We start from the raw sequence: 23,482 nt of genomic DNA on the forward strand, positions 1-23,482 counted from the left end.
CTGGCTAAGTGCACTAATAAAAATGAGAATCATAACCAAACCCACAACCATAATTGAAGGGATCCTCAGAAGGGAACAGGAAAAAAAAAAAAGCCAGAGCCAGTTACAAGCACAGCTCGCCAAGAGCTATTGAGATATTTGGTATGTTTACAAATTCTTTCTATTAAAATTAAGCTCCCTGGTGGCACATCAGGTTAGGGCGAAACACTGCAGCTGCTGCAGTGCCAGCTCAATCCCCACCCCAGAGGTGACCCACATGGTGCGGCAGACCTCTCCTGCCTCACCTGCTGCTCCCCTCAGCAGTGTACGTCATAGATCTGCCTGTTCTGCTCCCCACTCTGTCTCTGGTGAAACCTCTCATCACCCCTGTGCCTCTGTCCTGTACCCCAGTTCTGTATGCACAAATCAATAAATTTTTTTTAAAAATTAAGCTTCAATGATTTTTTTGCTAAGATATAAGCTGGAGTAATAAGAAGTGTAAGATGTTTTCTTTCACTATTAATCCAAATAACAAAGTAACTTCTTGACGTTTCACTTGCCACCCCTGTGGTCATCACAATAATCATTTAGCCTTCAAGTCAGATGTCTGTCAATCTGACAACTGGTACAGAAGCATGAGGAAAAAAATACTTAATTTCACTATCTTCTCAAAGAAAATTATAGAAGCTACTTTTTTTTTCACATGTCCCTTCCTTGATAAACCTTCAGAAATTCTTATAAAGACTTAAGGAGGTAACCACCAAGGCACACTGAAAATATAATGTAAAAATTATACTCCAAACCACTATTTGTAACTTTTTTAGCATATCTGACACAGCCACCCTACAAAACTGAACCCCAGGATTGTGGGCTATATACTGAAGGAGGAACTCAGAATTTATTTATATATCTGGCTCTGTTCCACTTTTAACAATAAAATGTTGGTTTTAAAATGTGAAATGGCCATGGGTGCACATGGGTATTATATAGTATATATAACATACATAATCTTGCATAACAACATAATCTTGCAAGGGGCTTGGTGGTTAACATCTTTCTAATGCATATGGTAGATTACCTCACCCCCTCCATTCTTTTTTTTTTTTTTTGGTACAAATGACCACAGACAGTAAATCCCACATTGGCACATTTTCAAGTGATGCAGTAAACAGAATTTGACTTCAAATAATATACTTTTGTCCATTCACCCATCCACATAAATATGCACATACATGACATTTTGCTGGCTGCTAGGTCATAAATCTTTATCCCAAAAGATTCCTTGCTTCTTTACCTAATACGTACTGAAAAGAAAGGACATCTGGATGTGTTTGTTCCTCCTTCTCCATCCCCCACACCCCCTCATCCCCCAACACACACGCAACAGCTGTAAGAGTAGAGAGCATGTTTTCAAAATTCCATTGGTTCATGTAGGCACATAATCTTAAGCAGCTCCAAAATGGACATCAAGTAAAAAATACCAGTTTTCAAAAGTCTGTAATTATGTATTTACACAAATTACATAATCCTGTATGTATTTACATACAATTACAGATTATCAAGTAAATAAAACAATGTCATAGTGTTAACGAGATGAAGTAGAATTAAAACACCATAAACTGAAGCCAGTCATTTATCTACAAAACAGGACCTGGCAGGGACAGGTTCCCCAACCCTGACCTGGCGTGTCCATTGACACTGCCTGGGGACATTCACATGATGACGGGACGGTGGTTCAGTCCATGCCTGTTAAGTCTTTAACCAAGGTGCAAGTGTGAGTGGTTTGGCTGTTGAGCATCTGTCTGTGAAAACTGGAACCACCCATTCCACGGTGGCTCAGGGTTGCCATCCAATGGGCTTTCGGTCTCTTATGGCAAAAATCAGATTCATACCAACGAGTTGGGAACAATTGCTCTACTGCCCAACCGGACAATGGCCACACTGAAACCCTGAGCCATCTACTTTCCCAGAACACTTATTTACATAAATTGCATAAGTCAATTCTTTATTTACAGACCATTACAGTTTATTGTATCAATTGCCAAAAACATATAACATTTTGTTTTTCTTTCAAATAAGAAGTACCGGAACAAAATAACTCCGAAAGTAGGCGTTAAAGTAGCATTTCCTAGAAATGCATGGAGAATCTTTGTCACAAATTGTTTGCTTTCTTTTAGCCTGATCATTTAGCATCTCACGCTACTTTAAGATTACTTTTGGCTATCTCCTAAAGTCAATTTCTTCAGTGCTAAATATTGTACCTATGACATCCTAGAAAATTGATTCTTCCCTGTGGTTCAAATGTTTAATGTTTTTTTCAGCCAAAATTATTAAATGCCTTTTGGAAAAACTAAAGCCTGGATATGTGCACATTTAGCAGCAGCAAAGAGTTAAATAATAAATAAGAATAGTATATCTTGGAATTAAATGTAGTTTCTGTTTAGAAAGCTTTTTAAAAACCAAGAAAATAAATGAAGAGGACATTCTGACTTTTATCATAAGTCAACTATTTTACATTGCTTCTGTCCCCTCCCCCCAAAATATTTAATTCAAAATGCTAAACTTATTTTTTCCATAATGCACATCAGCAGGAAGATTCTGCTACATTCTCCGAGTTGGACCATAGAAGGGCCACGTGTGCTCACAGCAAGAAGTCATGCACTTCTACTTCAAAAGTTTTAACTCACCAGTGACATACTTTTATTTTTCATAGAGAATGTGCATCAGAGCAAAACAAAGTTGGAATATTAAATTTTAAAATTAGTTACATAAATCCCAACACATTTTTTTAACTGTCACTTTCAATTTCCCAACATAACTGGCTGGAGTTATATGTGGTATGAGAATTTGTTATAAATTCCTTTTTTAAATATTGCTTTAAGAATTTGGCTCTTTTCTCCTTAATATATAATAAGAAATAGTCTCCCTTGCCCAAAGGCAAGTTCCAAAATTATTGCTACTAAAGAAATAAGTATTCTTATGCTTGTCCGCATAAAATATTATAAAAGCTTTGTAAAAGATATTCTATATAGTAACCCCCCCTAAAAAAACTGAGCGCTTGAGAAGCATTTTAAAAAACAAAACACCATGAACAAATATAATGCTTTCCCCCTCATTGTCATTGTCGATGAAGATTTATTGGTTTCAGTTTGCAAGTTTTTTTGAAGGGTGCTAATACCATATATGATGACAATTCACACCAAAAGTAATTTTTATAAAAAAAAAATGTGGTAGTGACCCTTATGGTACTTGTATAGTTTCATATTTGATAGCCAAGTGCACAAAAAGTTTATGAGAATGATCCTGTTATCTGATTCTTATCCTTTAAAAAATAAATAAATAAACCTGTGCTTATGTAAGCTTCTTTTCTTCCTTTTTGAGAATTCTAAATCAGTAAAATATTTGATGTTAGTTCTATTGTTCTGGAGATCAGCTAAAATAAAAGCACAGTTATTATTGAGCTTTGGTATATTCTGAATGAGTTTAAACAAGTAGGCTATATACCAACCCTTATACTTTCCAACAGTGAAGTTACAATGATGGAGTAAGTCACTATGAGAGAGGAAATATAACAGACACAGAATAAAAGTTTGAGACCCAGTTTATCTTTAATCCTCTGGGATAAGCTATGAAACAAGCAGTCTGAAGAGTGAATACTCAGTGTCATGAATGATGTGCATAAGTTTACAATAATACGGGCACAAAAGAGATTGTCACCTTTAGTACATTAGGGTCATTAGAATTTCTCATATCCATGCACCGTTATATTTTCTTGCATGAATTTACCACAGGTTCATAGCAGACTTTGCCATTTAATGCTTACAGAGCCTAAAGCTTCCAAAATGCCTATCTGGCCTGTACATATTTCATTAAAAATAAACTCTATATAATAAATAAATATATAAAATAAATAAAATGTTGCCTTTGGAATTTCTATAAATAAATTTAACTTTTTCTTTTACTAAGAGGTCTTTGCTTTAAATTCACTGGGATGACACCAGCAAGAATTAACTGAAAAAGTCTTTTAAGTAAGACTGCACCCTCCATGCCGTTGAAAATGCAGCGTGCCCTTGTGCAGGCCACCAGCCAGATCCTGATGAGTCGAAGTATGGCAGCTGTGCTGTATAGGATGAAGTACAACTGATCAAAAATGTAAAAGCGTGTCTATCTCCCAGCATGCATCAGGCCGTTGTCCTCTCTGCTTTGCTGCTCTCCACTCTCCCCTGCTACCCATCCACTCGCACTCACACTCTCGGTCTCCCCCTCCTCTTCTCACAATTTAATCAAGCATGTGGGCCTCAGCAGGCCTCCAGGAGGACAAGCCTCTAAGTGCAGAACAAAATCAGCATGTTCCCCTTCAAGCCTCCATCTCGTACATTATGCATGCGACAAAGTTTGGCAACAGTGGAGCTGATGTGATGACACTGCTAATCAATAAGAACCCACCGCATGAAACCTTTATAGTGGTTACTTTGTTAAGGGCTCAAGTGAAGAATTGTCTTTGTCAACTTTGGCTTAGAATATCCTTATATAGTTCGGGTACTTTGTCCGGGTCCACTGGTCTAGGTAAAAAATGTGTGAATTTCTGGTGCCGTTTAGTCCTCGTTCCTTCTCTTGGGGTCCCGTCTTTATTTAATGCAACATAGTATCGCCTTCCAGTGTCCACGTGTTTATATAGATTTGATGAGTAGGTATTATACCAGTTTTCTTCAAACTGTTCTCTGAATACACACTCTTGGGTTAGTTTTTCCTGTTTAAAAAAAAAAAGTAAGTCAATATTTTTACAAAATTGGCCTCTTTTTTGTATGTAAAGTAATACTCAATATCTACACAATATAACTGGTGAGAAAATACCTACTTTAACCCATGTTGACCCATTTTATAAAAACTGCTTAACTCTATAAAATTAACTACATTCTGATTTTTTTATTCATAATGATCAGAGCATAAAAGATTCTAAATGTTCTCTACTTGATCTCTTCCACATGCCAATTATCTGAATGAGTCACACAGGCAAAAGAGGACTAATAGGATGACTTGTTCTCATTTTTACTACAGCAATTAGGATAGTGCCTTTCCTGAGAGGGACAGTCTTTGTTGAGCTGAAGTTTCAACTAATCACTTCATCTTTAACCTAATTTTTATAAAATACTTCTGTATCGGTACTGTCTGCCCTTTTAAGCAGCAGTGGGGGTTATTTTTTCTGTAAGATATATTCAAATTTAGGTGTACAAAAGATTTACCTAGGAAGCTTTTCTTTATATGGATTTGCAGTCCCCAATCCTTTAAAATCCTGATCCATAAAGCCTGAAAATGTTTTGGGTTTTGTTTTTTTTAACATATTGGGGGGTGGGGGGGTTGAATGCAGATAATCCTCAATCCTCATTCAAGATGTAACGCTTTCTATCAAGCCTGAGTGAGTCTCCCTGAGAACAAAGATGTAAAAACAAATGGTCTAACCCTCCTAATGTCTTTATCTAAGTTGAAGAAACACCCTCTCCAACTTAAAAAGCAACATTCTCAGGCACACAGCTACTAAGAGAGCAACAGTATTTATTACTATATTCCCAAGGCAACAAAGTTCTGCATTTCCTTACATGAGGCCCACTTGTCCCTCCACATGAGCCTCTGGAACCTGGGTTCCAGCTAACCCCACAACCTGGGGCTCCTACCACAACCTGCCGCTCCTAGAGCTGTGTGTCTCTACGCAGTCATGACCAGCAACAAGGTCCACATTACATCTGAAAGCCACAAGTACACTCCAAGCACCAGTACATGGTTCTAAGTGGCCCCTAGAGAGACAGGACAACAGGATTTAATGGCCTTTCCATTCTTCTTACCAGTAAATTGAAACTTTTCAAATCAGTACCTTCCTAGATAGTACTTGCAAAGAAATAAGCACTCAAATTACTTTTTTAAAATGCCCTTTTCTTACCGCCTGGTACTTTACATAAATAAGCAAACACACAAATACATGTCCATGCAATGTATTAAAGCAGGGGAACAGCTAAGGGCATCTAGTGTTCTACCATTTCTGCCATTCAGACCCAGTGAACAGACAACTAACTCCACATCACCAAAGTAGAGGCATCCTTTTTACTTGCACACACCTGAGAAAACAAATTAAGAACACTGAGTTCATAGATACCAAGTGGAAAGAATCCATCATCTCCAAATGCTGTGGAATAAGTCAGGAGAGCAGAGGAGGACAAAAGGGAGAGAATTTGACAAAATCAACAGTCAAATGTAAGTCAACTTCTCTATATCTCTTTAATGAACTGAAGGGTCGATACCCACTCAACAGACCACAAGGGCCATCACTCCCTCAAAGGTACTCTTCAGGGTGGTCAAGAAACACTGTAATGAAATATTATCTCACTAACCAACCTTTTTGCTAAAAGTTGAAAGAATAAAAAGCCATTGCAATTCAGCCATAAAAGGCAAACTAAAAACTGCTAATGCGGATTTTATAGGCCACAATGAATTGCAAGAAGATGTCATCCATGGCTTCCCCCTCAACTACACTCCTCCCATTTGGGGTGTTCTCCCTTGAAGAAGGGGGTGAAGAGTCACCTCTTCACCCTTTCACCTCCCTCTACAAGTAAACCTAAAGGTACATTCTTCTGAGGAAACACAACCCCTAAATATACTTGCACTGGGAGATGAGGCTGATGTGATTTCTCTTTCATCTCTACTAAAACCAACCACCTGGAAAGTGTATGCTAAAGACATTAATGGCTATTTTAATCATTATTTTTGTCTGTATAATAAATACATTCCTCCCAGACAAGATAATTTCTGGTTAAAATGTCTAGTTGTGTCTGCTGTTATTAAATAACTTTTCTCAACAAATTATATTATCTTTTTAATTAAATGGACCAAAGTAAAGAATTGTATACCAAGTCCTTCAGCTATATAAAAGATATGAAAAATTAACACAAATTAGGCTTTATTTTTCTCAGCAGGAAATCGTATCACCAGACAGACCACTTTAACTTTTAAAAGCAGAATACTTCCTCCTTTGTTTGGATCTATGAATTATCCACCAGTTTATATTTGCTTTGTATACAAATCATACTTATAGCCTAGTGCCCTTTTTTGGATTAAAAAAATCCTGGTGGTGCAGCAGGTTAAAGCACAGCACTGAGAATCTAAAGCCGCTTCCGCAAGAGTTCGATTCCCGCCTGCCCCGGAGGTGACCACATGGCGTGGCAGACCTCTCCTGACCCGCCCGCTGCTCCCCTCGGCAGTGTACTTCCTCGATCTGCCTGTTCTGCTCCCCACTCTGTCTCTGGTGAAGCCTCTCACCGCCCCTGAACCTCTGGCCTGTACCCTAGTTCTGTATGAACAAATAAATAAATCTTAAAAAAAAAATTTTTAAAAATTAAAAAAAAAAATGCACTCATGGGTGCCTCAGCAGAAGATAGCTCCTTTACATGGGATGAGGCGCATGCTCTGGGGGAAAAGGCCAGCACACGCCCTAGCTTTGCCCCTCACTGCATACAGGTCATTTATAATTATTTATGGAAATTCTCCAAGTCTCAGTTTAACACAGGTAGTAATAAGCGTCTAGAGACAGGCCTATTACAAAAATGCAATCAGAGAACACAGCCCAGCATAGAGGAAGCCCTCAACAAACAGGGGTGGCTGTTGACATTGGGTATAGCAACATAACCTCACAGAATGGGAACAGACTAAGTGCCGCCTGTTCCAGGACAGTAAGGCCCAGATGTGAAATGACTTGCCCCTCGTCTATGCCACAGGACCTTGTTATTAATGTAATGAAGCCACTAGAGCAAGGGGTTTCCAGGAGCCCTACTAGAAGCATTGCACCCCTAAGACTGGCCTATTCTGTTTTTCACTTTTCACTTTTCACCTCAGAACATCTTTTGCAGTGAGACTTTAATGATGCCCTTTCTAAAGGGCCAAGTACTTGGAAGGGTCACACCAAGAAAAGGCTAGGACTGACACCCTATGACCAAGAATTCAGGGCAGTCACTGTTTTCCTAAAAGCCCTTTGTGTTTCCTTTCTTCTTCACCTCTAAGTGTAATTTTTTTTTTAATATGCTATTCTTTTTGCAGGAGGAGTGGATAGAGAGGAAAAGGAAACAGCATGAACAAAATTCTACAGGAGTAGGGATATTACAACTTATGAATGGAAGACTAATTTATTTCCAGTATTTAAAAAGAGATTCTTCAATGTTTTGGACTAGAGTTTTGTTTTTGTTATATGAAAAAAAAAACTTTTAAAATGTTGAATAAATGACTAAGCTGGCCTTTTCACTGCTCAGTGAACATCACTCACTCCCATGGCAGACTGTTAGGGCACTGTATATACACATATAACACAACTTTCTAGGAAGCCCAGAAAATAAAGTGAATCCATTAAAAACTATATAACCTATTCACTCATTTGTGGATATACAGAAACCAAACAAAAGGTCAAACAAAGACAAACCTAGAAAGCTGACCATGGAGCTGAGGCATCCAGAAGGGGAAAGGGGAAGAGAGAGGGGTGAAAACAGAAGGGGGAAGAGTAACATTTGTAAAGGTATAAACCTTCACCCCTCAAACATGTAAATCAACATTACCTCACCAAATGTAACTTAAACAATAAAACACAGAACATAAAAAAATAAATAAAAGAAAAATGTGTAACTTACAGCCAGGCTTCTTTGTGATGATTAAGAATTTAATCATTCCATACACTAGGAGGTTTTACAAACTGAGCTAACAAGTTAGATGAGATTGTGAATACATAACAGGGAATAGTCACTGGTATATTTCAGCTCCTGCAATTACTATACTGTTGGTATAACAAAACTCATAAACTACATGTTTTAAAAATTAAAGAGCCTATTAATTATCTGTACCATATACATGCTTTCAGATAATTTCTTCCTTTTATTTGGGATTATGTTAATGTGTGATTTTTATTTTATTTTTTACTTTAGAGAAAAGTGGCAAGATTTATTGAATTAATAACTAAGTTCATACTTCTTAATGATTAAAATATTTAGTTGAGATGAGTATACTTGCTATGTATTTGTGCTATAAGTTGATTTTACTAAATTAAAAATGGGTAAATGAATGCAAATTGGGACTGTAAAAATATACTAGACAGTATTCTTACATATATGCAGAGGAAGGAAAAAAATGTTTCTACCTTCATAAACTATACACTTAAGAATTATAGAACTCAGACATTTTAAAACTTACCACATGTTTCCAATGCAGACAGTTTATAGAGTATTCCACTATAAAGTGATCAATTCTTACTTTATTGTATTTCCATGTTTTAATTTTTTTTTAGATTATTTAACTATAGCTGTTTATGGCATACCTATCTTTGAACTGTTGGATTATATCACTAGGGTTGGATGGGGAATGTGGATTTAATTCAAAAGTCTACTAAAGCCCATGCTTTGGAACAAAATCTGGTGAATGTTAGCAACTATGGAAACCTCTTTTCATTTTATATCATCAAATTCTGAGCAGTGGGAAAAACTGAAATTAAACTTCAAAAATTTTACTAATCCTATTAAACAAAAGGATGAGATAATAATGTGAAAATTATAGTATACCCCAAAGAATGTTTAGGAATGTTATAAGACATAAGTTTATAGAGACAGTAATTTAAAATATTAGACAGTTGGAAAATGTATAATCCACAAGGGCATTATTATACTCAATTTGTATCTATACCCATTTAAAAACTGAAATCAGAATTTTCCAAAATTCCAGATACAACAGTTTTCATATTAAACACATACTTATGTCATCCTGCTATTATCAAACTTCATATTCAGTTTTTACGTATATAAATATGGTATAGCTTTAACTACACTACCAAAATTATTGTATTTATTTAGTTCAATGAGCTGCTTACGCTACTTGCGTAAACTACTACAACACATAGAGCCAAGGTTGGTGACCATACAGAAACTGACTTGACTGTAGAGTTTCCAAACATTTTATAAGTTAATGATTTGATGCAATCACTCATTCTCAAATCTACTGTTTATTACAGTCATGGTATTTAAAAACCTCCCTTAACCACAATTACTCATCCAGATGTACTCTTCCTCATTAATAATCTAGCAGTAAGGTCTTAATGGGAGTTGTTGCAAGGATTAGGGTGATTAAATATAATGACTAAAGGACCATTAATAAGAAGCCAGGTCTTTTAACTCTTCTCTCCTGGGACAAGTCCCCAAATAGATATAAAGCAACAAACACAAAACCAGCAAGAGGACACTACTTATTTTATTAGAAGTTTCAATTCAGAATCAAACCTCACAGAATCCCACACCTTCAGTCCATTTCTCAAAATGTCTGAAGCCCCCTATTCCAGATGGTTCTACCCTTATACCTCTGGTTCTGATCATCAAAATTGCCACTTGAATTGAGAAAAACAATTGAATCAATGGAGCTTAGTCAATGTAAACAAAATGAAGGAAGCAAGAGGGCACATTTCATTTTGTCTCATCAAGATACGCAGCAAATTAAGCAGGCCTACACTTTCTCCACTTCTGCTGCTCCAAAAACAAAAACAGAAAACACCTTCTTTCCACAAGCTGCTTAGGTTTTTGGAGGAACAGAGGTGAGAGGCCAGTCCTAGTGTAGGAGCACAGACAGACATTTCCCATCCTGCGTGCTCCCCCACAATGTGGCACCAACCATACTGCTGAGGACAGCAGTACTTGACAAATGTACTACAGGAAACAGTAGACAACTTAGACGTCTACCATGATATGACTTTTGTACATTAGCTCATAAACTCTCCAAATATTTCAGACATAGTGCCACAGGGGAAAGAAAATCTTGCTCATGGAATAGTAGAATTCAAATTTGGAAGTCCAAGATTGATTGTAATACCTATTTTTGTTTATTTGAATGTGTGGCCAATGAACATTTAATTTTTCCATGAAGAACCCTAGAGGATGAATTCATGTAATGTCTTTTATGGTCTCAGAACATTCCTTACAGGAAATGTGACATTCCTTACAGGAAACAATTATTTGATAAGAGTAGTATATCCTTCAAAGACCTCTTAAAATGCACATTAAAGAAGGCAGACTGATAATGGGAAAAGTGTGGAAAGATAAGAGGCTTGGAGGTGAAATTAAGGAAATAAGGGATGCAGAAATGATAGCACAAAAAACAATTGTACCCAGCTACTTTGTTTTATAATTGTTGTATATACTGTAGGGGGAAGAACAGAAAAAGAAATAGCTACCCAAAAATTTCTATGGGAAGAAAAACAGGTTAAATCCAGGACTTGGTTCATAGAAATAAAATTAGAAAAACTGGAAGATTAACAAATCTAGTAAATCCAAAGACAATGTTTGAAGAACTAAAAGATTCTCAGATTATCCTGTGGTACATAAATGCCAGCCTCCCACAAATACACACAACAAAATGTGGCAACTGTGAATGGACTAATTGACCACCCTGGGCCTTGATTTCCTTATATTATATGGGAAATTGGGTCATCTTAGAAGTCTAGTGAGTCAAACTTGGGACATGAAAATGTGGACAGTAGAACTCCCAGCACAATTCTGGAAGAACATACTGATCAGACAACAGAAATAGAAAGTGTAGCATGGCTGGGAAATAGGAAAGATGCTCAAGTAAAATGTATTATATCAGATGCCACTGGAGAGGGGGCAGGGCCACTGTGATCAGAAATGCAGCCATAAGTAATGTTCAGAAGTAGCCAAGCAAAGTAGGTTGTTCTTTCAAGGAGACGGGGAGAACTGGGGAGAAGACAGCCACTTGGGCACAAGGGTCCAATTCTTTCCCTTTCCTGGAGACCATTAGTATAATGCCCTCTTAATGTGACTTGGCCACGATTCCCTGCATTTGGGGGCTGCACCATCCCCTTCCCAATGTTGATCTCAAGCAGCATGGTTCATTATCAAACGTCTGCCTGACCAACAAGCTCCATACTAAAACCTGCCTTAAGAGGAAACTTCCTAATAAGCGAAAACAAACTTCACAAGAAAACAAAATGTTAAAAATGTCATATGACTCAAATCTGAAGGAAAAGCCAGACTTGTACACAAGGGAAATAAAAGCAACTCCAAAAAGAAATAGTAACAAGCTCTTAGAACTGTCAAACACCACTCTCCCCTAGCCAAAGATCCTGTCCCATCCCATGCAACCCATCCATAGCAACAAAAAATACAAGTACATCACAAAGTTGAGGACGTTTGCATCTCCCCACTCCTTGGTCCCCCAATTCCTATCTCCAGCTATACCAATCTCAGCCCTAATTTCCCTAGAATCACAATCTTTCTCTCAGTCCCCAGATTGTGATATTGAAATGCCCTACTCTCTTAAAGGAGAGGAGATGTTCCACCCCTCCATCTCTGTAACACTCACACAACTGTGCTTGGTTCTCTCAGAACCTCTCTCTGCTAGTGCACTGACAACCCTCTCCAGTAGTGACAGGGCTCATGCCAGTCAGTCACTCCTCCAAGACACCAAAGTCATATGCTGGCATGGACCTTTTCCCAAAGGAGCACCCAAACCTTAAAAAAAGTTCTGACTGCAGACATTCAGATGCTGTGACATTCCAGTGAGTGCATGGATGTGTGAACATTAAAAATCATCAGTAGCATTATCATCTCCACCACCACAAAGGATACTAAATTCCTAAGAAATTCTACTAATATGGAGAAAATAATGAGTTGCCTATAAGAATAAAGGAAACTAGTTTGATAAGTTCACAAAGTTTAAGGCTATACATATGGATAATACTCTAAAGAATTCAAGGGATGCCATGTTTTGACCTAAAGGAAGATTTTTATTTCTTTTCGGAGACTATACCATAAATCTTTTTTTTTTTAAGATTTATTTATTTGTGCATACAGAACTGGGGTACAGGCCAGAGGCTCAGGGGCGGTGAGAGGCTTCACCAGAGACAGAGTGGGGAACAGAACAGGCAGATCGACGAAGTACACTGCTGAGGGGAGCAACGGGCGGGTCAGGAGAGGTCTGCCACGCCACGTGGTCACCTCCGGGGCAGACGGGAATCGAACTCATGCGGAAGTGGCTTTCGATTCTCAGTGCTGTGCTTTAACCCGCTGCGCCACCAGGGAGGGCCTATACCATAAATCTTAATTTCAGATTTCAAACCTACAGGAAACACAATTTCCATGCATCTATTGAGCCCTTCCACATTGCCACACTGATCCATGAAGATTGCTAAGAAAATAAGTCCACGCTAACCAGCCACTGTCAACCAAGCATTGCGCTGGTCACTTTATAGACATCATCTCCTCAAATCCTCCCAGCAATACTGTGCTGTGGCCTTCAGTCACCATGTGTCAGAATTACAGTGCAGTGAATTTCAGAATCCATACACCTGGAATTCTAAGACCTGTGTTCCCACTACTCCATGATTTTTCTCTGAGTTCAAACCAAAGTTCCAAGTCTTGAATATGCCATCAAAATGCAGGCACTGAACATCAACTTGAATGATAGAAAGAAAGAAAAAGAATACAGGCCAAGTGAACACAATCAAGAGAAAATTATGTGAAACACAGCAAATCATAGGAAAATTGCAAGCCAGAAAGAATGAGAGGGACACAGAGAGAACAGAGCGATACAGAAAGTTAAGAGCGGACTGCAATTATGCAAGAAGTACAGCGCAGTGTGGCAGTTAGAGAAGCAAAAATTATTCCATGCTTCAGCAAAGGAAACGCATTATGCACCTTAGGGAAAGAGATGTCTTTGGCCTGACCTTGGCAGATCTATTCTTAGAATACTGCATTGAGCTTTAGGCACTTCATTGCAAAGGAAAAGCAATCCACAATAGAGATTTCAGTGAAGAATTATAACAACAAAAAAGATCAAGAAAGGAAGGCACCAGCTTATGTCAGGTCACTAAGCATTTTTATCAAGGATGAAGGAAAACAGCTGTGTGTCTCTCCACTGAAAGCTATAACCTTTCAATCCTTAGGGGGAGCCCTCTGCAGCAGGGGTGTCAGGAATGCAGACATTTTTCGCCGCTGCCTATCAGGATGCTGCTGAGGTGCACCAGGTCAACAGCCTGATAAATGATGTCTTTGCACCTACAAGTCAGTACTAGGCATGGGAAGAAGCCGGAGGGAGAAGGCAGCCAGGCCAGTGCTGGAGCGTGCCCAGGCGCAGCGGCTTCTATGAGGCTCCGGGATGCTAGCGATCTTCGTGAGGCTCCAAGGCTCGGCGGCCAGAATGCCAACCCACTCGGCAGCAAAGTCCCTTAGTAGCTAATGATGCTGACAAGGGAGGAACTGCCAAATGTCAACAATATATCAATAGCCCTGGAATCAGCTAGGAGAAACGGCAAGCAGAGAGACAGGGCTTTAGCAAGGGTGGAAGTAAAAATAACATAGGGCCACAGCCAGCAGCCTCAGTGTTTCCAAACCCAGTAGCAAAGTTGCCTTCACATCATAGTTGGCTGAGAACACCTGCCTATTTTTCACCATCACCTCTGTGAATTATCCTGACATTCTTTCCCAACCTCTGCAATTAAGTTCCCTCCTCCAAACTCTCTGAGCCTTTTTGTACATAATTCTATTATAACATTAATCACAGCAAATTATAATTCTTGGTTTGCAGTCCTCGCTCTGCCAACAAAGTCGCAAGTTCTTCTTGAGTCAATTCTAAGATTACCCAGGAAAGAAAGTACCATTTGCATTTGTGTGGACTGTCCATTCTCAGTAATTCTGTTCTATCTACAGAGAGGCAGTGAACATTGAATTAATGATACTGAACACCTGCTCCTCAGGGACATGCAAGGTTAGGTTCTAGTTTTTGTTAAATGATCACAACATAATCTTGTTTTGGTGTATTTCTGTGCGTATGTGTGTGTGAAAATACCATTGATTCATTGACAAAGCACACAGCCTCCTGCACTGTAACTCACACCTGAACAAACCTCACCTAACACATGCACTTTCTCCTTAAGGCACATCACAGCCTTCTTTGCACTGAGAAATACCAGCACTCTGGTGTGGGGGTGAGGGGGGTCAAACATCAAAATTAAACAAAATGTGGCACTAAATAAATCCCCTAAAGAACATCTGTTTACAGCGTGAGCTGAGACAAGAAGAGCAGTGTTGTCTGTTGGGCCTCGTTTGGGGACATGCCCACCAGGTAACTGACATTTTTTTGCATTTCTATGCATATCTGAAAATGACACAACAGTGCCATGAGGAATGGTTTTGAGATTAAAAGCAAATTTTAGCCAGCAGGCCAACTTTACCAGTACACAATTTGCAAATAATAAGGACTAACTATTTTCATCATGTACTTCATACACATCAGTAGTACATGGCACCAACAACGGTTGTTGACTTTGTGAGAGCAAAACAGTGTGTGTGTGAGTGAACAGAAGAGTGAGTAAGTGTGCCAGTGTGAGAAATGGAAGAACAAGTAAGGGAGTGAGGGGGTAGGGGGAGGGAGCTGGCTGTGAGCAGCAGGCCAGGAGAACACTGCCTAATTCTAAATATTCTGAACTGGGCTATCCACAGACATTAATTCAAGGAATTTAGGAAGACTGATACACTTAAAAGAAAAGCAGGAAGATTGGAAATTCAAAAATAAATTAAGAAAGAGATATTAATTGGAGGAGCTGAGGATTGTACAAGACGAAGAGTCTATTCTGAAAAAAAAAAATGAGGCAACACTAAACAGGGAAAATAAAGGACAGTGAAAGGAAAAGAGAGCCCCTGAGCCCACAGACTTGGAATGGAAAGAGTACAGAACCTGGAGGAGCCTGGAAGCAGTAGCTGCCTGGACGTATCTTGTGCTCTGTCACTAAGGTTGTTTTCTGATAGCTGCTAGCTGGCCTCACTACCCCCAACTCACAAACTAATGTGTGCAGCAAAGCTCAGGACCAGGAATCAGCATTGTCAGTTAACTTCATGAATGAAATAGTCACCACAGACATGCTGCTCTTCTCAAATGTGCATATGAACAGATTCATCTTAAAGTTTAGATAAGACACAGGACTTTTCATTCAAATGAGACAAGTGTGTGGGCTTCATAACACTTTTTTTAAGATTTATTTATTCATGCATACAGAAATGGGGTGCAGGCCAGAGGTGCAGGGACAGTAAGAGGATTCACCAGAGACAGATTGGGGAGCAGAACAGGCCAACTGACTAAGTACACTGCTGAGGAGAGCAGCAGGTGGGTCAGGAGAGGTCTGCCGCGCCATGTGGATCAGACTGGGATGGGGGTCGAATTTACGCTGAAGTAGCTTTAGCTTCTTAGTGCTGTGCTTTAACCTGCTGTGCCATCAGGGAAGGCCCAGATTCATAACACTTTTTATCAAAAAGGAAGCTTTTTATTCAAAATGACCAGAAGCCTCTCTGGTCTAAATGTCAATGCTTCTCACCTGAAATTCCTATTTAAGCCCAGATCTACATGGTCTTCTTTTTTCAGGGGATGGAGGAGGTGGTGAAGAGGAGGAGAAGTAGGGTGAGGAAAGGAGGACGAGGAGGAAGAAAAGAATGGCAGGGAGAAGAGAAGGAAAAGGGAAACACAGAGGAGAAAGAGAAATGGGTGACTAGGTGATCTGGGATGCCACTGACAATACATCACACATTCAGTATTTACCAAGTGCAAGTGCAATAAGACACTTTTTAAGAACCGGCAGTAGCAAGAGAAACTAAGTCACCAAGTCCCTGCCTTCATAGAACTGGCACTTAAGAAAGAGTCATTGAAGAACAAGATGTAGGGTGAAGGTCTACCACAGACAGCTTTAAAAAGACCCTGGCGTAGGACTTCTCAAAACTATCTCTCAAGCTTTCATCAGAAATGTGGAACAGGGAAACTGGAAAACCCAAGGTAGAAAAGAAAAGTTGGCATGGTGTGTGAAAGTTGCACCTGTTATGAGGGAGATTCCTGCGCCTGAAGAAAGACCATCCCTGAACCTGTTACCGGTAGCTAGAGTCATCTGCCTTCTTCCTCTCATCCCATTTGTTACAGTGCTTACTGAGCAATTAATGATCAAAACCAAATCCCTTCCAAAACTGTAGATTCTCCATGCCTGTTTCTGGGATGTTTTAAATATGCCTCAGGCAATTAGCAATGTAGCTACCCTTTCTAAACAACAAATTAATGATAAAAAGACAGTTTTTTAAAAGATGTTTACCATTCAAAAATGGCTAGCAGTGTAAATTCTAAGGAACCAAATGAATCACTAAACAAAAATTAGGCTACTAGAAAGAAATGTTCAAAATATGTTCCAAAATCATATAAGTAAAAACAATGCTCAATTCCTGGCCTCATATCTTATTAACTCTAGTTAGAAGGCATGTATATATTTCTTATTCACAAAAGTGGATGGCCATTCTTATGTATAGTATCAGACAAGATTCACTAATTCCTCCACATTCAAGTTGGATTTGTCATTTAATATCTGTGTGATCTTAGGTAAATCATCAAGCCACTAAAATCTCATTCTCCTGTTTCTAAAACAAGAATGAAGGAATAACTCAAATAATATAAAAGATGCTCTTCTAAGGTGCTGCCCCTTCACCATAAGAATTATTACTTCAGTCTTTGAAAATTGGCACTTATGTAATGTACACATGCAATAGAAGGCAATGCTCTAGCCCCAAATATCTGTTTTAAACTATCCATTGTAGATCATGCCTGCCATCAAGTAGATAACTAAGCAAGTGACCATTTTCATTCCTTTTATCTGAATTATTCTTTGGAGATTCAATGTATAGAAGAATATCTACAATCAAAGTAACCTGAACTGATGCCACAATTACAAAACACTAAGTTCAGCAGTTCCAGCTATATGGTATGGTATTTTGTTCCATAATCACATAAGTTCATGCTACTCACAAGTCAAAAGTTCAAAAGTTCCTTATAATTGCCACTAAAAACACCCAGTGGAGACAAGGAGGCCTCTAACACACTGCCAGGACCAAAATGTCTCTCTAACGCAGTCTGACCCTCCTGGCCCAGACTTCACACCGACCATGATATTTTCAAAACTGGTAACTGGGTAACCCTGGAAAACAAAGGAGCAACAGGGATGTGGGGGCAGAGAGTAGACAACAAGGACTTTTTACTTCTGTCTTTTCCTTTCATGAAAATGTAAAGGAGGATCCTCCCTGGTGGCGCAGTGGGTTAAAGCACAGCACTAAGAAGCTAAAGCCACTTCAGCATGACTTTGATCCCCGCCCAGAGGAGACCCACATGGTGCGGCAGACCTCTCCTGACCCGCCCGCTGCTCCCCTCAGCAGTGTACGTCGTTGATCTGCCTGTTCTGCTCCCTACTCTGTCTCTGGTGAAGCCTCTCACCACCCCTGCACCTCTGGCCTGTACCCCAGTTCTGTATGCATAAATAAATAAATCTTTACAAAGAAAATGTAAAGGAAACATTATAAGGATCTAATCTAGATCCTCTGGTGACCATCTATAACGATACAATGCTCCCAAGAATACATTTGTGCATAAACTACTTTCAGGGCTAACAGGAAAAGAAAAAGATGTACCTGGAACATCAATGAAGGCCAGATGACATCATCTGGTTTCCCAATAAGTAGGAAAGGGAGGTGGAGAAGTGCCTCCCCAAGCTGCTTTGAGGAGCAAGTATGCTGAGCCAAGCTGGCCACAGTCTTGGGCCACACTGACTGGGAAACAGTGTCTTTTCCTCTGATGACCACGTCATTCATTATGTTGCAGTGATCATGCCAATTTGGATGTTACTGTTATAGCTGAATGTTAATTTTAATACAAATAGGTTTTGAATTGCAGTTGCCAAAAGTATAGTTTATGTCTACACATATTCACATAACACAATAAAAATAATGTAAGTTAATATGGGTTTCCAAGGACCTGAGTTACTTTATGTTTTCTTTTTTAAAAAGCTGATATCCCCTAATGGGAAGCCCACAGGGATTACAACTGAGATGGATAAAGGCACAAAATGGTGTAAAAATAAACTATTATTCAAAAAAAATGATATCCCATGGGGATTACAGCTGAGATGTAAAAAGGTACAAAATGATGTAAAAATACACTTATATTTAAAAAAAAAAAGGAAAGGAATATTAAAAAAAAGTTGGTATATTGATTCTGGGACAAGTGATCCACAAGGCCTCCCCCATGTAAACCAGGCAAGGATGAGCTCCAGCTCACACAGCTCTACCTAGCAGGGACAATCACTCAAACCAATGTGTTTAATCTTAAACTTATTAAAAATATAAACAAAATCCATCCCCCCTTGGTTATTGACTACACAGACACATACCAGGTATTCAGATGCCCACTGCACAATGTGCTCAGCTAGAACCCTAAGACAGAGGGATCCTTAAGTCAGAGGGATCCCTAAGACAGAGGGATCCCTAAGACAGAGACTCCATTCAAAAAAAAACAAAAAAAGCTAGTGAGAAAGATCAACAGGAAATAAGGTTTTATTTTTATTAGTTACTTAAGAGAACAGGGTCAAGGGAAAGACCTGAAGTTATACAGGGATTTCTCATTTTTCTACTTATATGATCAAATTATAGGAGGTAGTTTACTGAGTTTTACACAGTTTCACACATAAAATTTCTTTAAATTGAATGGAAACCATAAAATACCTGGAAGCAAAGATGGGCCAAACACTACGTGACATACACTTCAGCGACATCTTTAGAGCACCCAATGCAACGATAGTGAAGGCAAGGGTAAATAGATGAGACTACATCAAGTTAAAGAGCTTCTGTATAGCAAAAGAGACATTACAAAAGACAAACAGACATCCCACTGACTGAGAAAAAATTCCTCACACAAAATTAGTGATAAAGGATTGATCACAATATATACAAATATAGATGAAACCCAACAAAAATAAACAACCCCATCAAAAAATGGGCAGATGAGCTACAAAGACACTTCTCCAAGAAGGAAATGCAGATGGCCAACAAGCATATGAAAAAATGTTCACCACCACTTGTAATAAGGGAGATACAAACTAAAACCACAATGAGATACCACCCCACCCCAGTGAGAATGGCATATCTCCAAACAACTAGCAACAACAAATGTTGGCGAGGATATGGAGAAAAAGAAACTCTCCTGCACTGCTGGTGGGAATGCAAACTAGTACAACCACTATGGAAAACTGTTTGCTAAACATGGAGTTTCCATATGACCCAGCAATCCCACTCTTAGGTATCTACCCAAAAGACACAAAAACACTGATTCAAAAAGATACTTGCACCCCCATGTTTATTGCTGCATTATTTACAATTGGAAAGACATGGAAACAGCCCAAATGCCCAAAAGTGGATGACTGGATCAAAAAGATGTGGTACATATATACAATGGAATATTACTCAGCAACCAAAAAAAAGAAACACATGTCTGTTGCAGCAACATGGATGGAGCTGGAAAAGATCATGCTTAGTGAAATAAGCCAGAAAGAGAAAGAAAAATACCGGATGGTTTCACTCATAGCAGGAGTATAATGGACCAGGAGAGAAAATAACAAGAATAATGAACAGCCATATACCAGAGACATTTTGTGTGTGGGGGGGGAGGGAGTGGGGAATGGGATCAAAAATGGGGGGGGGAGGAAAGTGCACGGGATTATGGTGATGGCACATGGGTGACTTGGTGATGGGAAACCCACGGGGATTACAATTGAGATGAAAAAAAAATGTACAAAATGATGTAAAAATAAACTCATAAAATTTTTTTAAAAAGTTCTTTAAGTTACAATTTGTCACATGTTAAATAACAGATTCACTGATTTTTTTTTCTTTCCTTCTCTCAGTTTCCTAACAACAAAAATGTCCTATTTCTGTCACTCCTTATTCCTGTGGCCACGCCAGGTCTGAGAACCATAATTCCAATGGAAAATGAGATTCCTAGCTAGAGGGGCTCACCAATCCAATCCTTATCCTTCCTCCCAGCTGTATGAAATGAAAGCAATCTGACTGTCTCAGGAGTTTCTTTCTAGTGCGTGGAGAATATCATCATTTAGGCAGACAAGACTCAAGAGCAAAGCCTGAAAAATACAAACCATAAATTTTCATGATCCAGAATAGGAAGAGAACTTCCAGGTATCTAAGTTTAAGCTCTTGATTTTATAGGGGAATTGGGGGACCTGGCTTCTCACTAGTAGCAGAGGTATTAGCATACTATCTTGTTCTCCAGTCACAGCCACATGCCTCTGGGAATGGATACACTGGGCAACATGTCATACATAGTTCAATTCAACACAGAACTGTAAGATAATAATTATCTCCAGCAGGGTCCTAAGTATAGACTGAGCACACAGCAGTAGATTCACAATGATATGGTCAATGAGCATAAAAATAAATGTTTCGTTTGTTTCAATTCGTCAAGCATTCATTGAGCACTTACATTGTGCAAAGGACTACTGTTATGTATGCAGCAATAAAAAGTCATGTGCAATCCATGCCCTTTGATACAATAAGGATTATACAAACTGTACTATCAATTACATGGCTATTCATATAATGATGAAAATATAAACAAAGCATTAGTGGGTGCAGAGGAAAACACAAGTAATGTGAACCAGAATGACTAGGGTTGTGAAGGTTTTGCAGAAGAGGCAATATTGTCTCTCATTGAATCACTGAATTCATTGAAGAAAGAACACTACTTCACCAGATAGAAAGGGGCAGAAAGGCATGCCAGACAGAGGGACTCACTTCACCATATAGATAAGTCAGACTGCACATTTAGAGATCACAAGTAGATGAACCAAAATTACACAGGAAAGAAGGCAAGAGATGATACTGGCAAAAAAAAGTGATCCAGGCGAAGTGGTTCATAAAAAGTATCAAATGTTTTGCTAAAGAATGCAGGAATTAGCCTTCAAAGGCACACATTTGAAGGGATCTGAGTTGAGAAGTGACATTCATATCTGGGTTTTGAAATGTGATTTTCCCATCAGTGTGGAGAATGGATTGGAGACGGGCGACTCAGGATGCAGAGAAGCCATTTGAGATAATTTTCCACAAAGGAAATCACAATCTGGAAACACATTCCTTGTCCTAATTTCTTCCAAGTAGTTTCCAAGCCAGGGGATACCCTTCATGTGAGAAGGTATACATTTCTCCCTCAGAAGCAGAAGAGTTTTGAAGAGATTTTTTTTTTTTTCTTGGTCAGTGGAATATCAGCTGTGGACCAGTGCAAGTGAGATGTGCACTCTTAATCATAAGAATATCTGTGTGTGTGTGTGTTCAAAAAACCCTCAAGAAGACAGTAAAGATTCATAGAAAATATCCTAAAACAGTTTGGCTTCCCAGAAAACATGCCAAGATGTCTGACTTTCTGCGGCTCTAGCTACCATTTCAGGCAGTCTACTGCCCCTGGTGTTCCCTGGGTCTATGTTTAAAGCCCCTCATGAGCCATCATGCTGCCCCAGTCTGTGTTATAGACTGGGGCAGATAAAGGCTAGAAGGTATCTGGAGGAGAGGAGAGGTGAAAAGCACCGAAAGAGTCCAGATGGAAAGACAAAACCCAGCTGGAATGATAAATGTAAAACCACTTTGCTGAACACAAAATCCCACCTACTCTCCTTGTCAACCAGTAAACCCGAGGGCGCTGCCATGCAAGGACTTCATCTGAAGGCCTCGTCACAGCCCCGCATAGAGGGCACTTGGAAGGTCCAGCAGCAAGGAACAAGCAGCATAGGCTCTACTTGTATTTACTCATTCATCAAATCCTTCCAAAACTTTGCCTTTAATACACATTTCAAAAAATAAACTAACATATGAATGATATTTAGTATATGCAATTAAAATAATTTAATCTGTGTTGCTGATATCCACACTCAAAAACTAGTTTGTTTCGGCAGTGGTATATGCTTAGAAAAGCTTGAAGATGTGACAAACAGTGGACATTCTACGTCACACACAGTCCTACATACAAGATACATTTTATTTAGTTAAACTGCAATCAGTTCAATCTATAGTACAGGTCTGGAAGTGAAAAAAAAAAATTGAAAGCCTGAGAAAAGGAGAACATCACTTATATTTTTAAATTTAAATGCTTCTTTACGTTTTGGATCTTTGAACATGAAGGTGTTGACAAAGATAATTTAATAAGTAAATAACTTCATCAAAATCAAGAATTGTTCTTAAAATACTAAATCAATCCCATCCTTAAAAATGTTTCTCCAGGAGGAACTTTTTTAAAGACTTAAATAGCTAACCAAGTCAACCAATCTAGAACAAGTTTTACCAAGGCAGATAAAGCATCTGTGTGTCAGTAAAAATGGTATGTACTATGTTCAGATTATGGGCTATAATTAATTGTCACTTGGAATGGCTAAGTTACTACTTCCAGCCTTTGCATATATGTGAGTGTATGCATGTTATTTACTAGTATAGAAATAGCAGAGGTGTATCTAGAAAATTTATCCTGATTCTATATAAATGTGAACTTCACTATAGATTCTAACCAAACTTACAATTTACAAATTACAAATTACAAATTACATGGAGAAATTCTTACTTGACCCCAA

At 38.8% G+C, this 23,482-nt stretch overlaps 1 protein-coding gene across 1 annotated transcript in view; it reads right to left on the reverse strand.

Annotated features, from left to right (window-relative positions):
* Positions 1–1,388: 1,388 nt before the first annotated feature.
* Positions 1,389–23,482, reverse strand: part of FGF9 (fibroblast growth factor 9) — a 33,502-nt gene continuing 11,408 nt past the window's right edge. Inside the window, exon 3 of the mRNA XM_004680261.2 lies at positions 1,389–4,729. Coding sequence (XP_004680318.1) covers positions 4,484–4,729 — 246 coding nt within the window. The 3' untranslated portion in view covers positions 1,389–4,483. The remainder of the gene's footprint in view (positions 4,730–23,482) is intronic.

The sequence above is a fragment of the Condylura cristata genome, unplaced genomic scaffold (genome assembly GCF_000260355.1).
Source record: "Condylura cristata isolate star-nosed mole 26May11 unplaced genomic scaffold, ConCri1.0 scaffold00010, whole genome shotgun sequence".
Taxonomy (NCBI): Eukaryota; Metazoa; Chordata; class Mammalia; order Eulipotyphla; family Talpidae; genus Condylura; species Condylura cristata.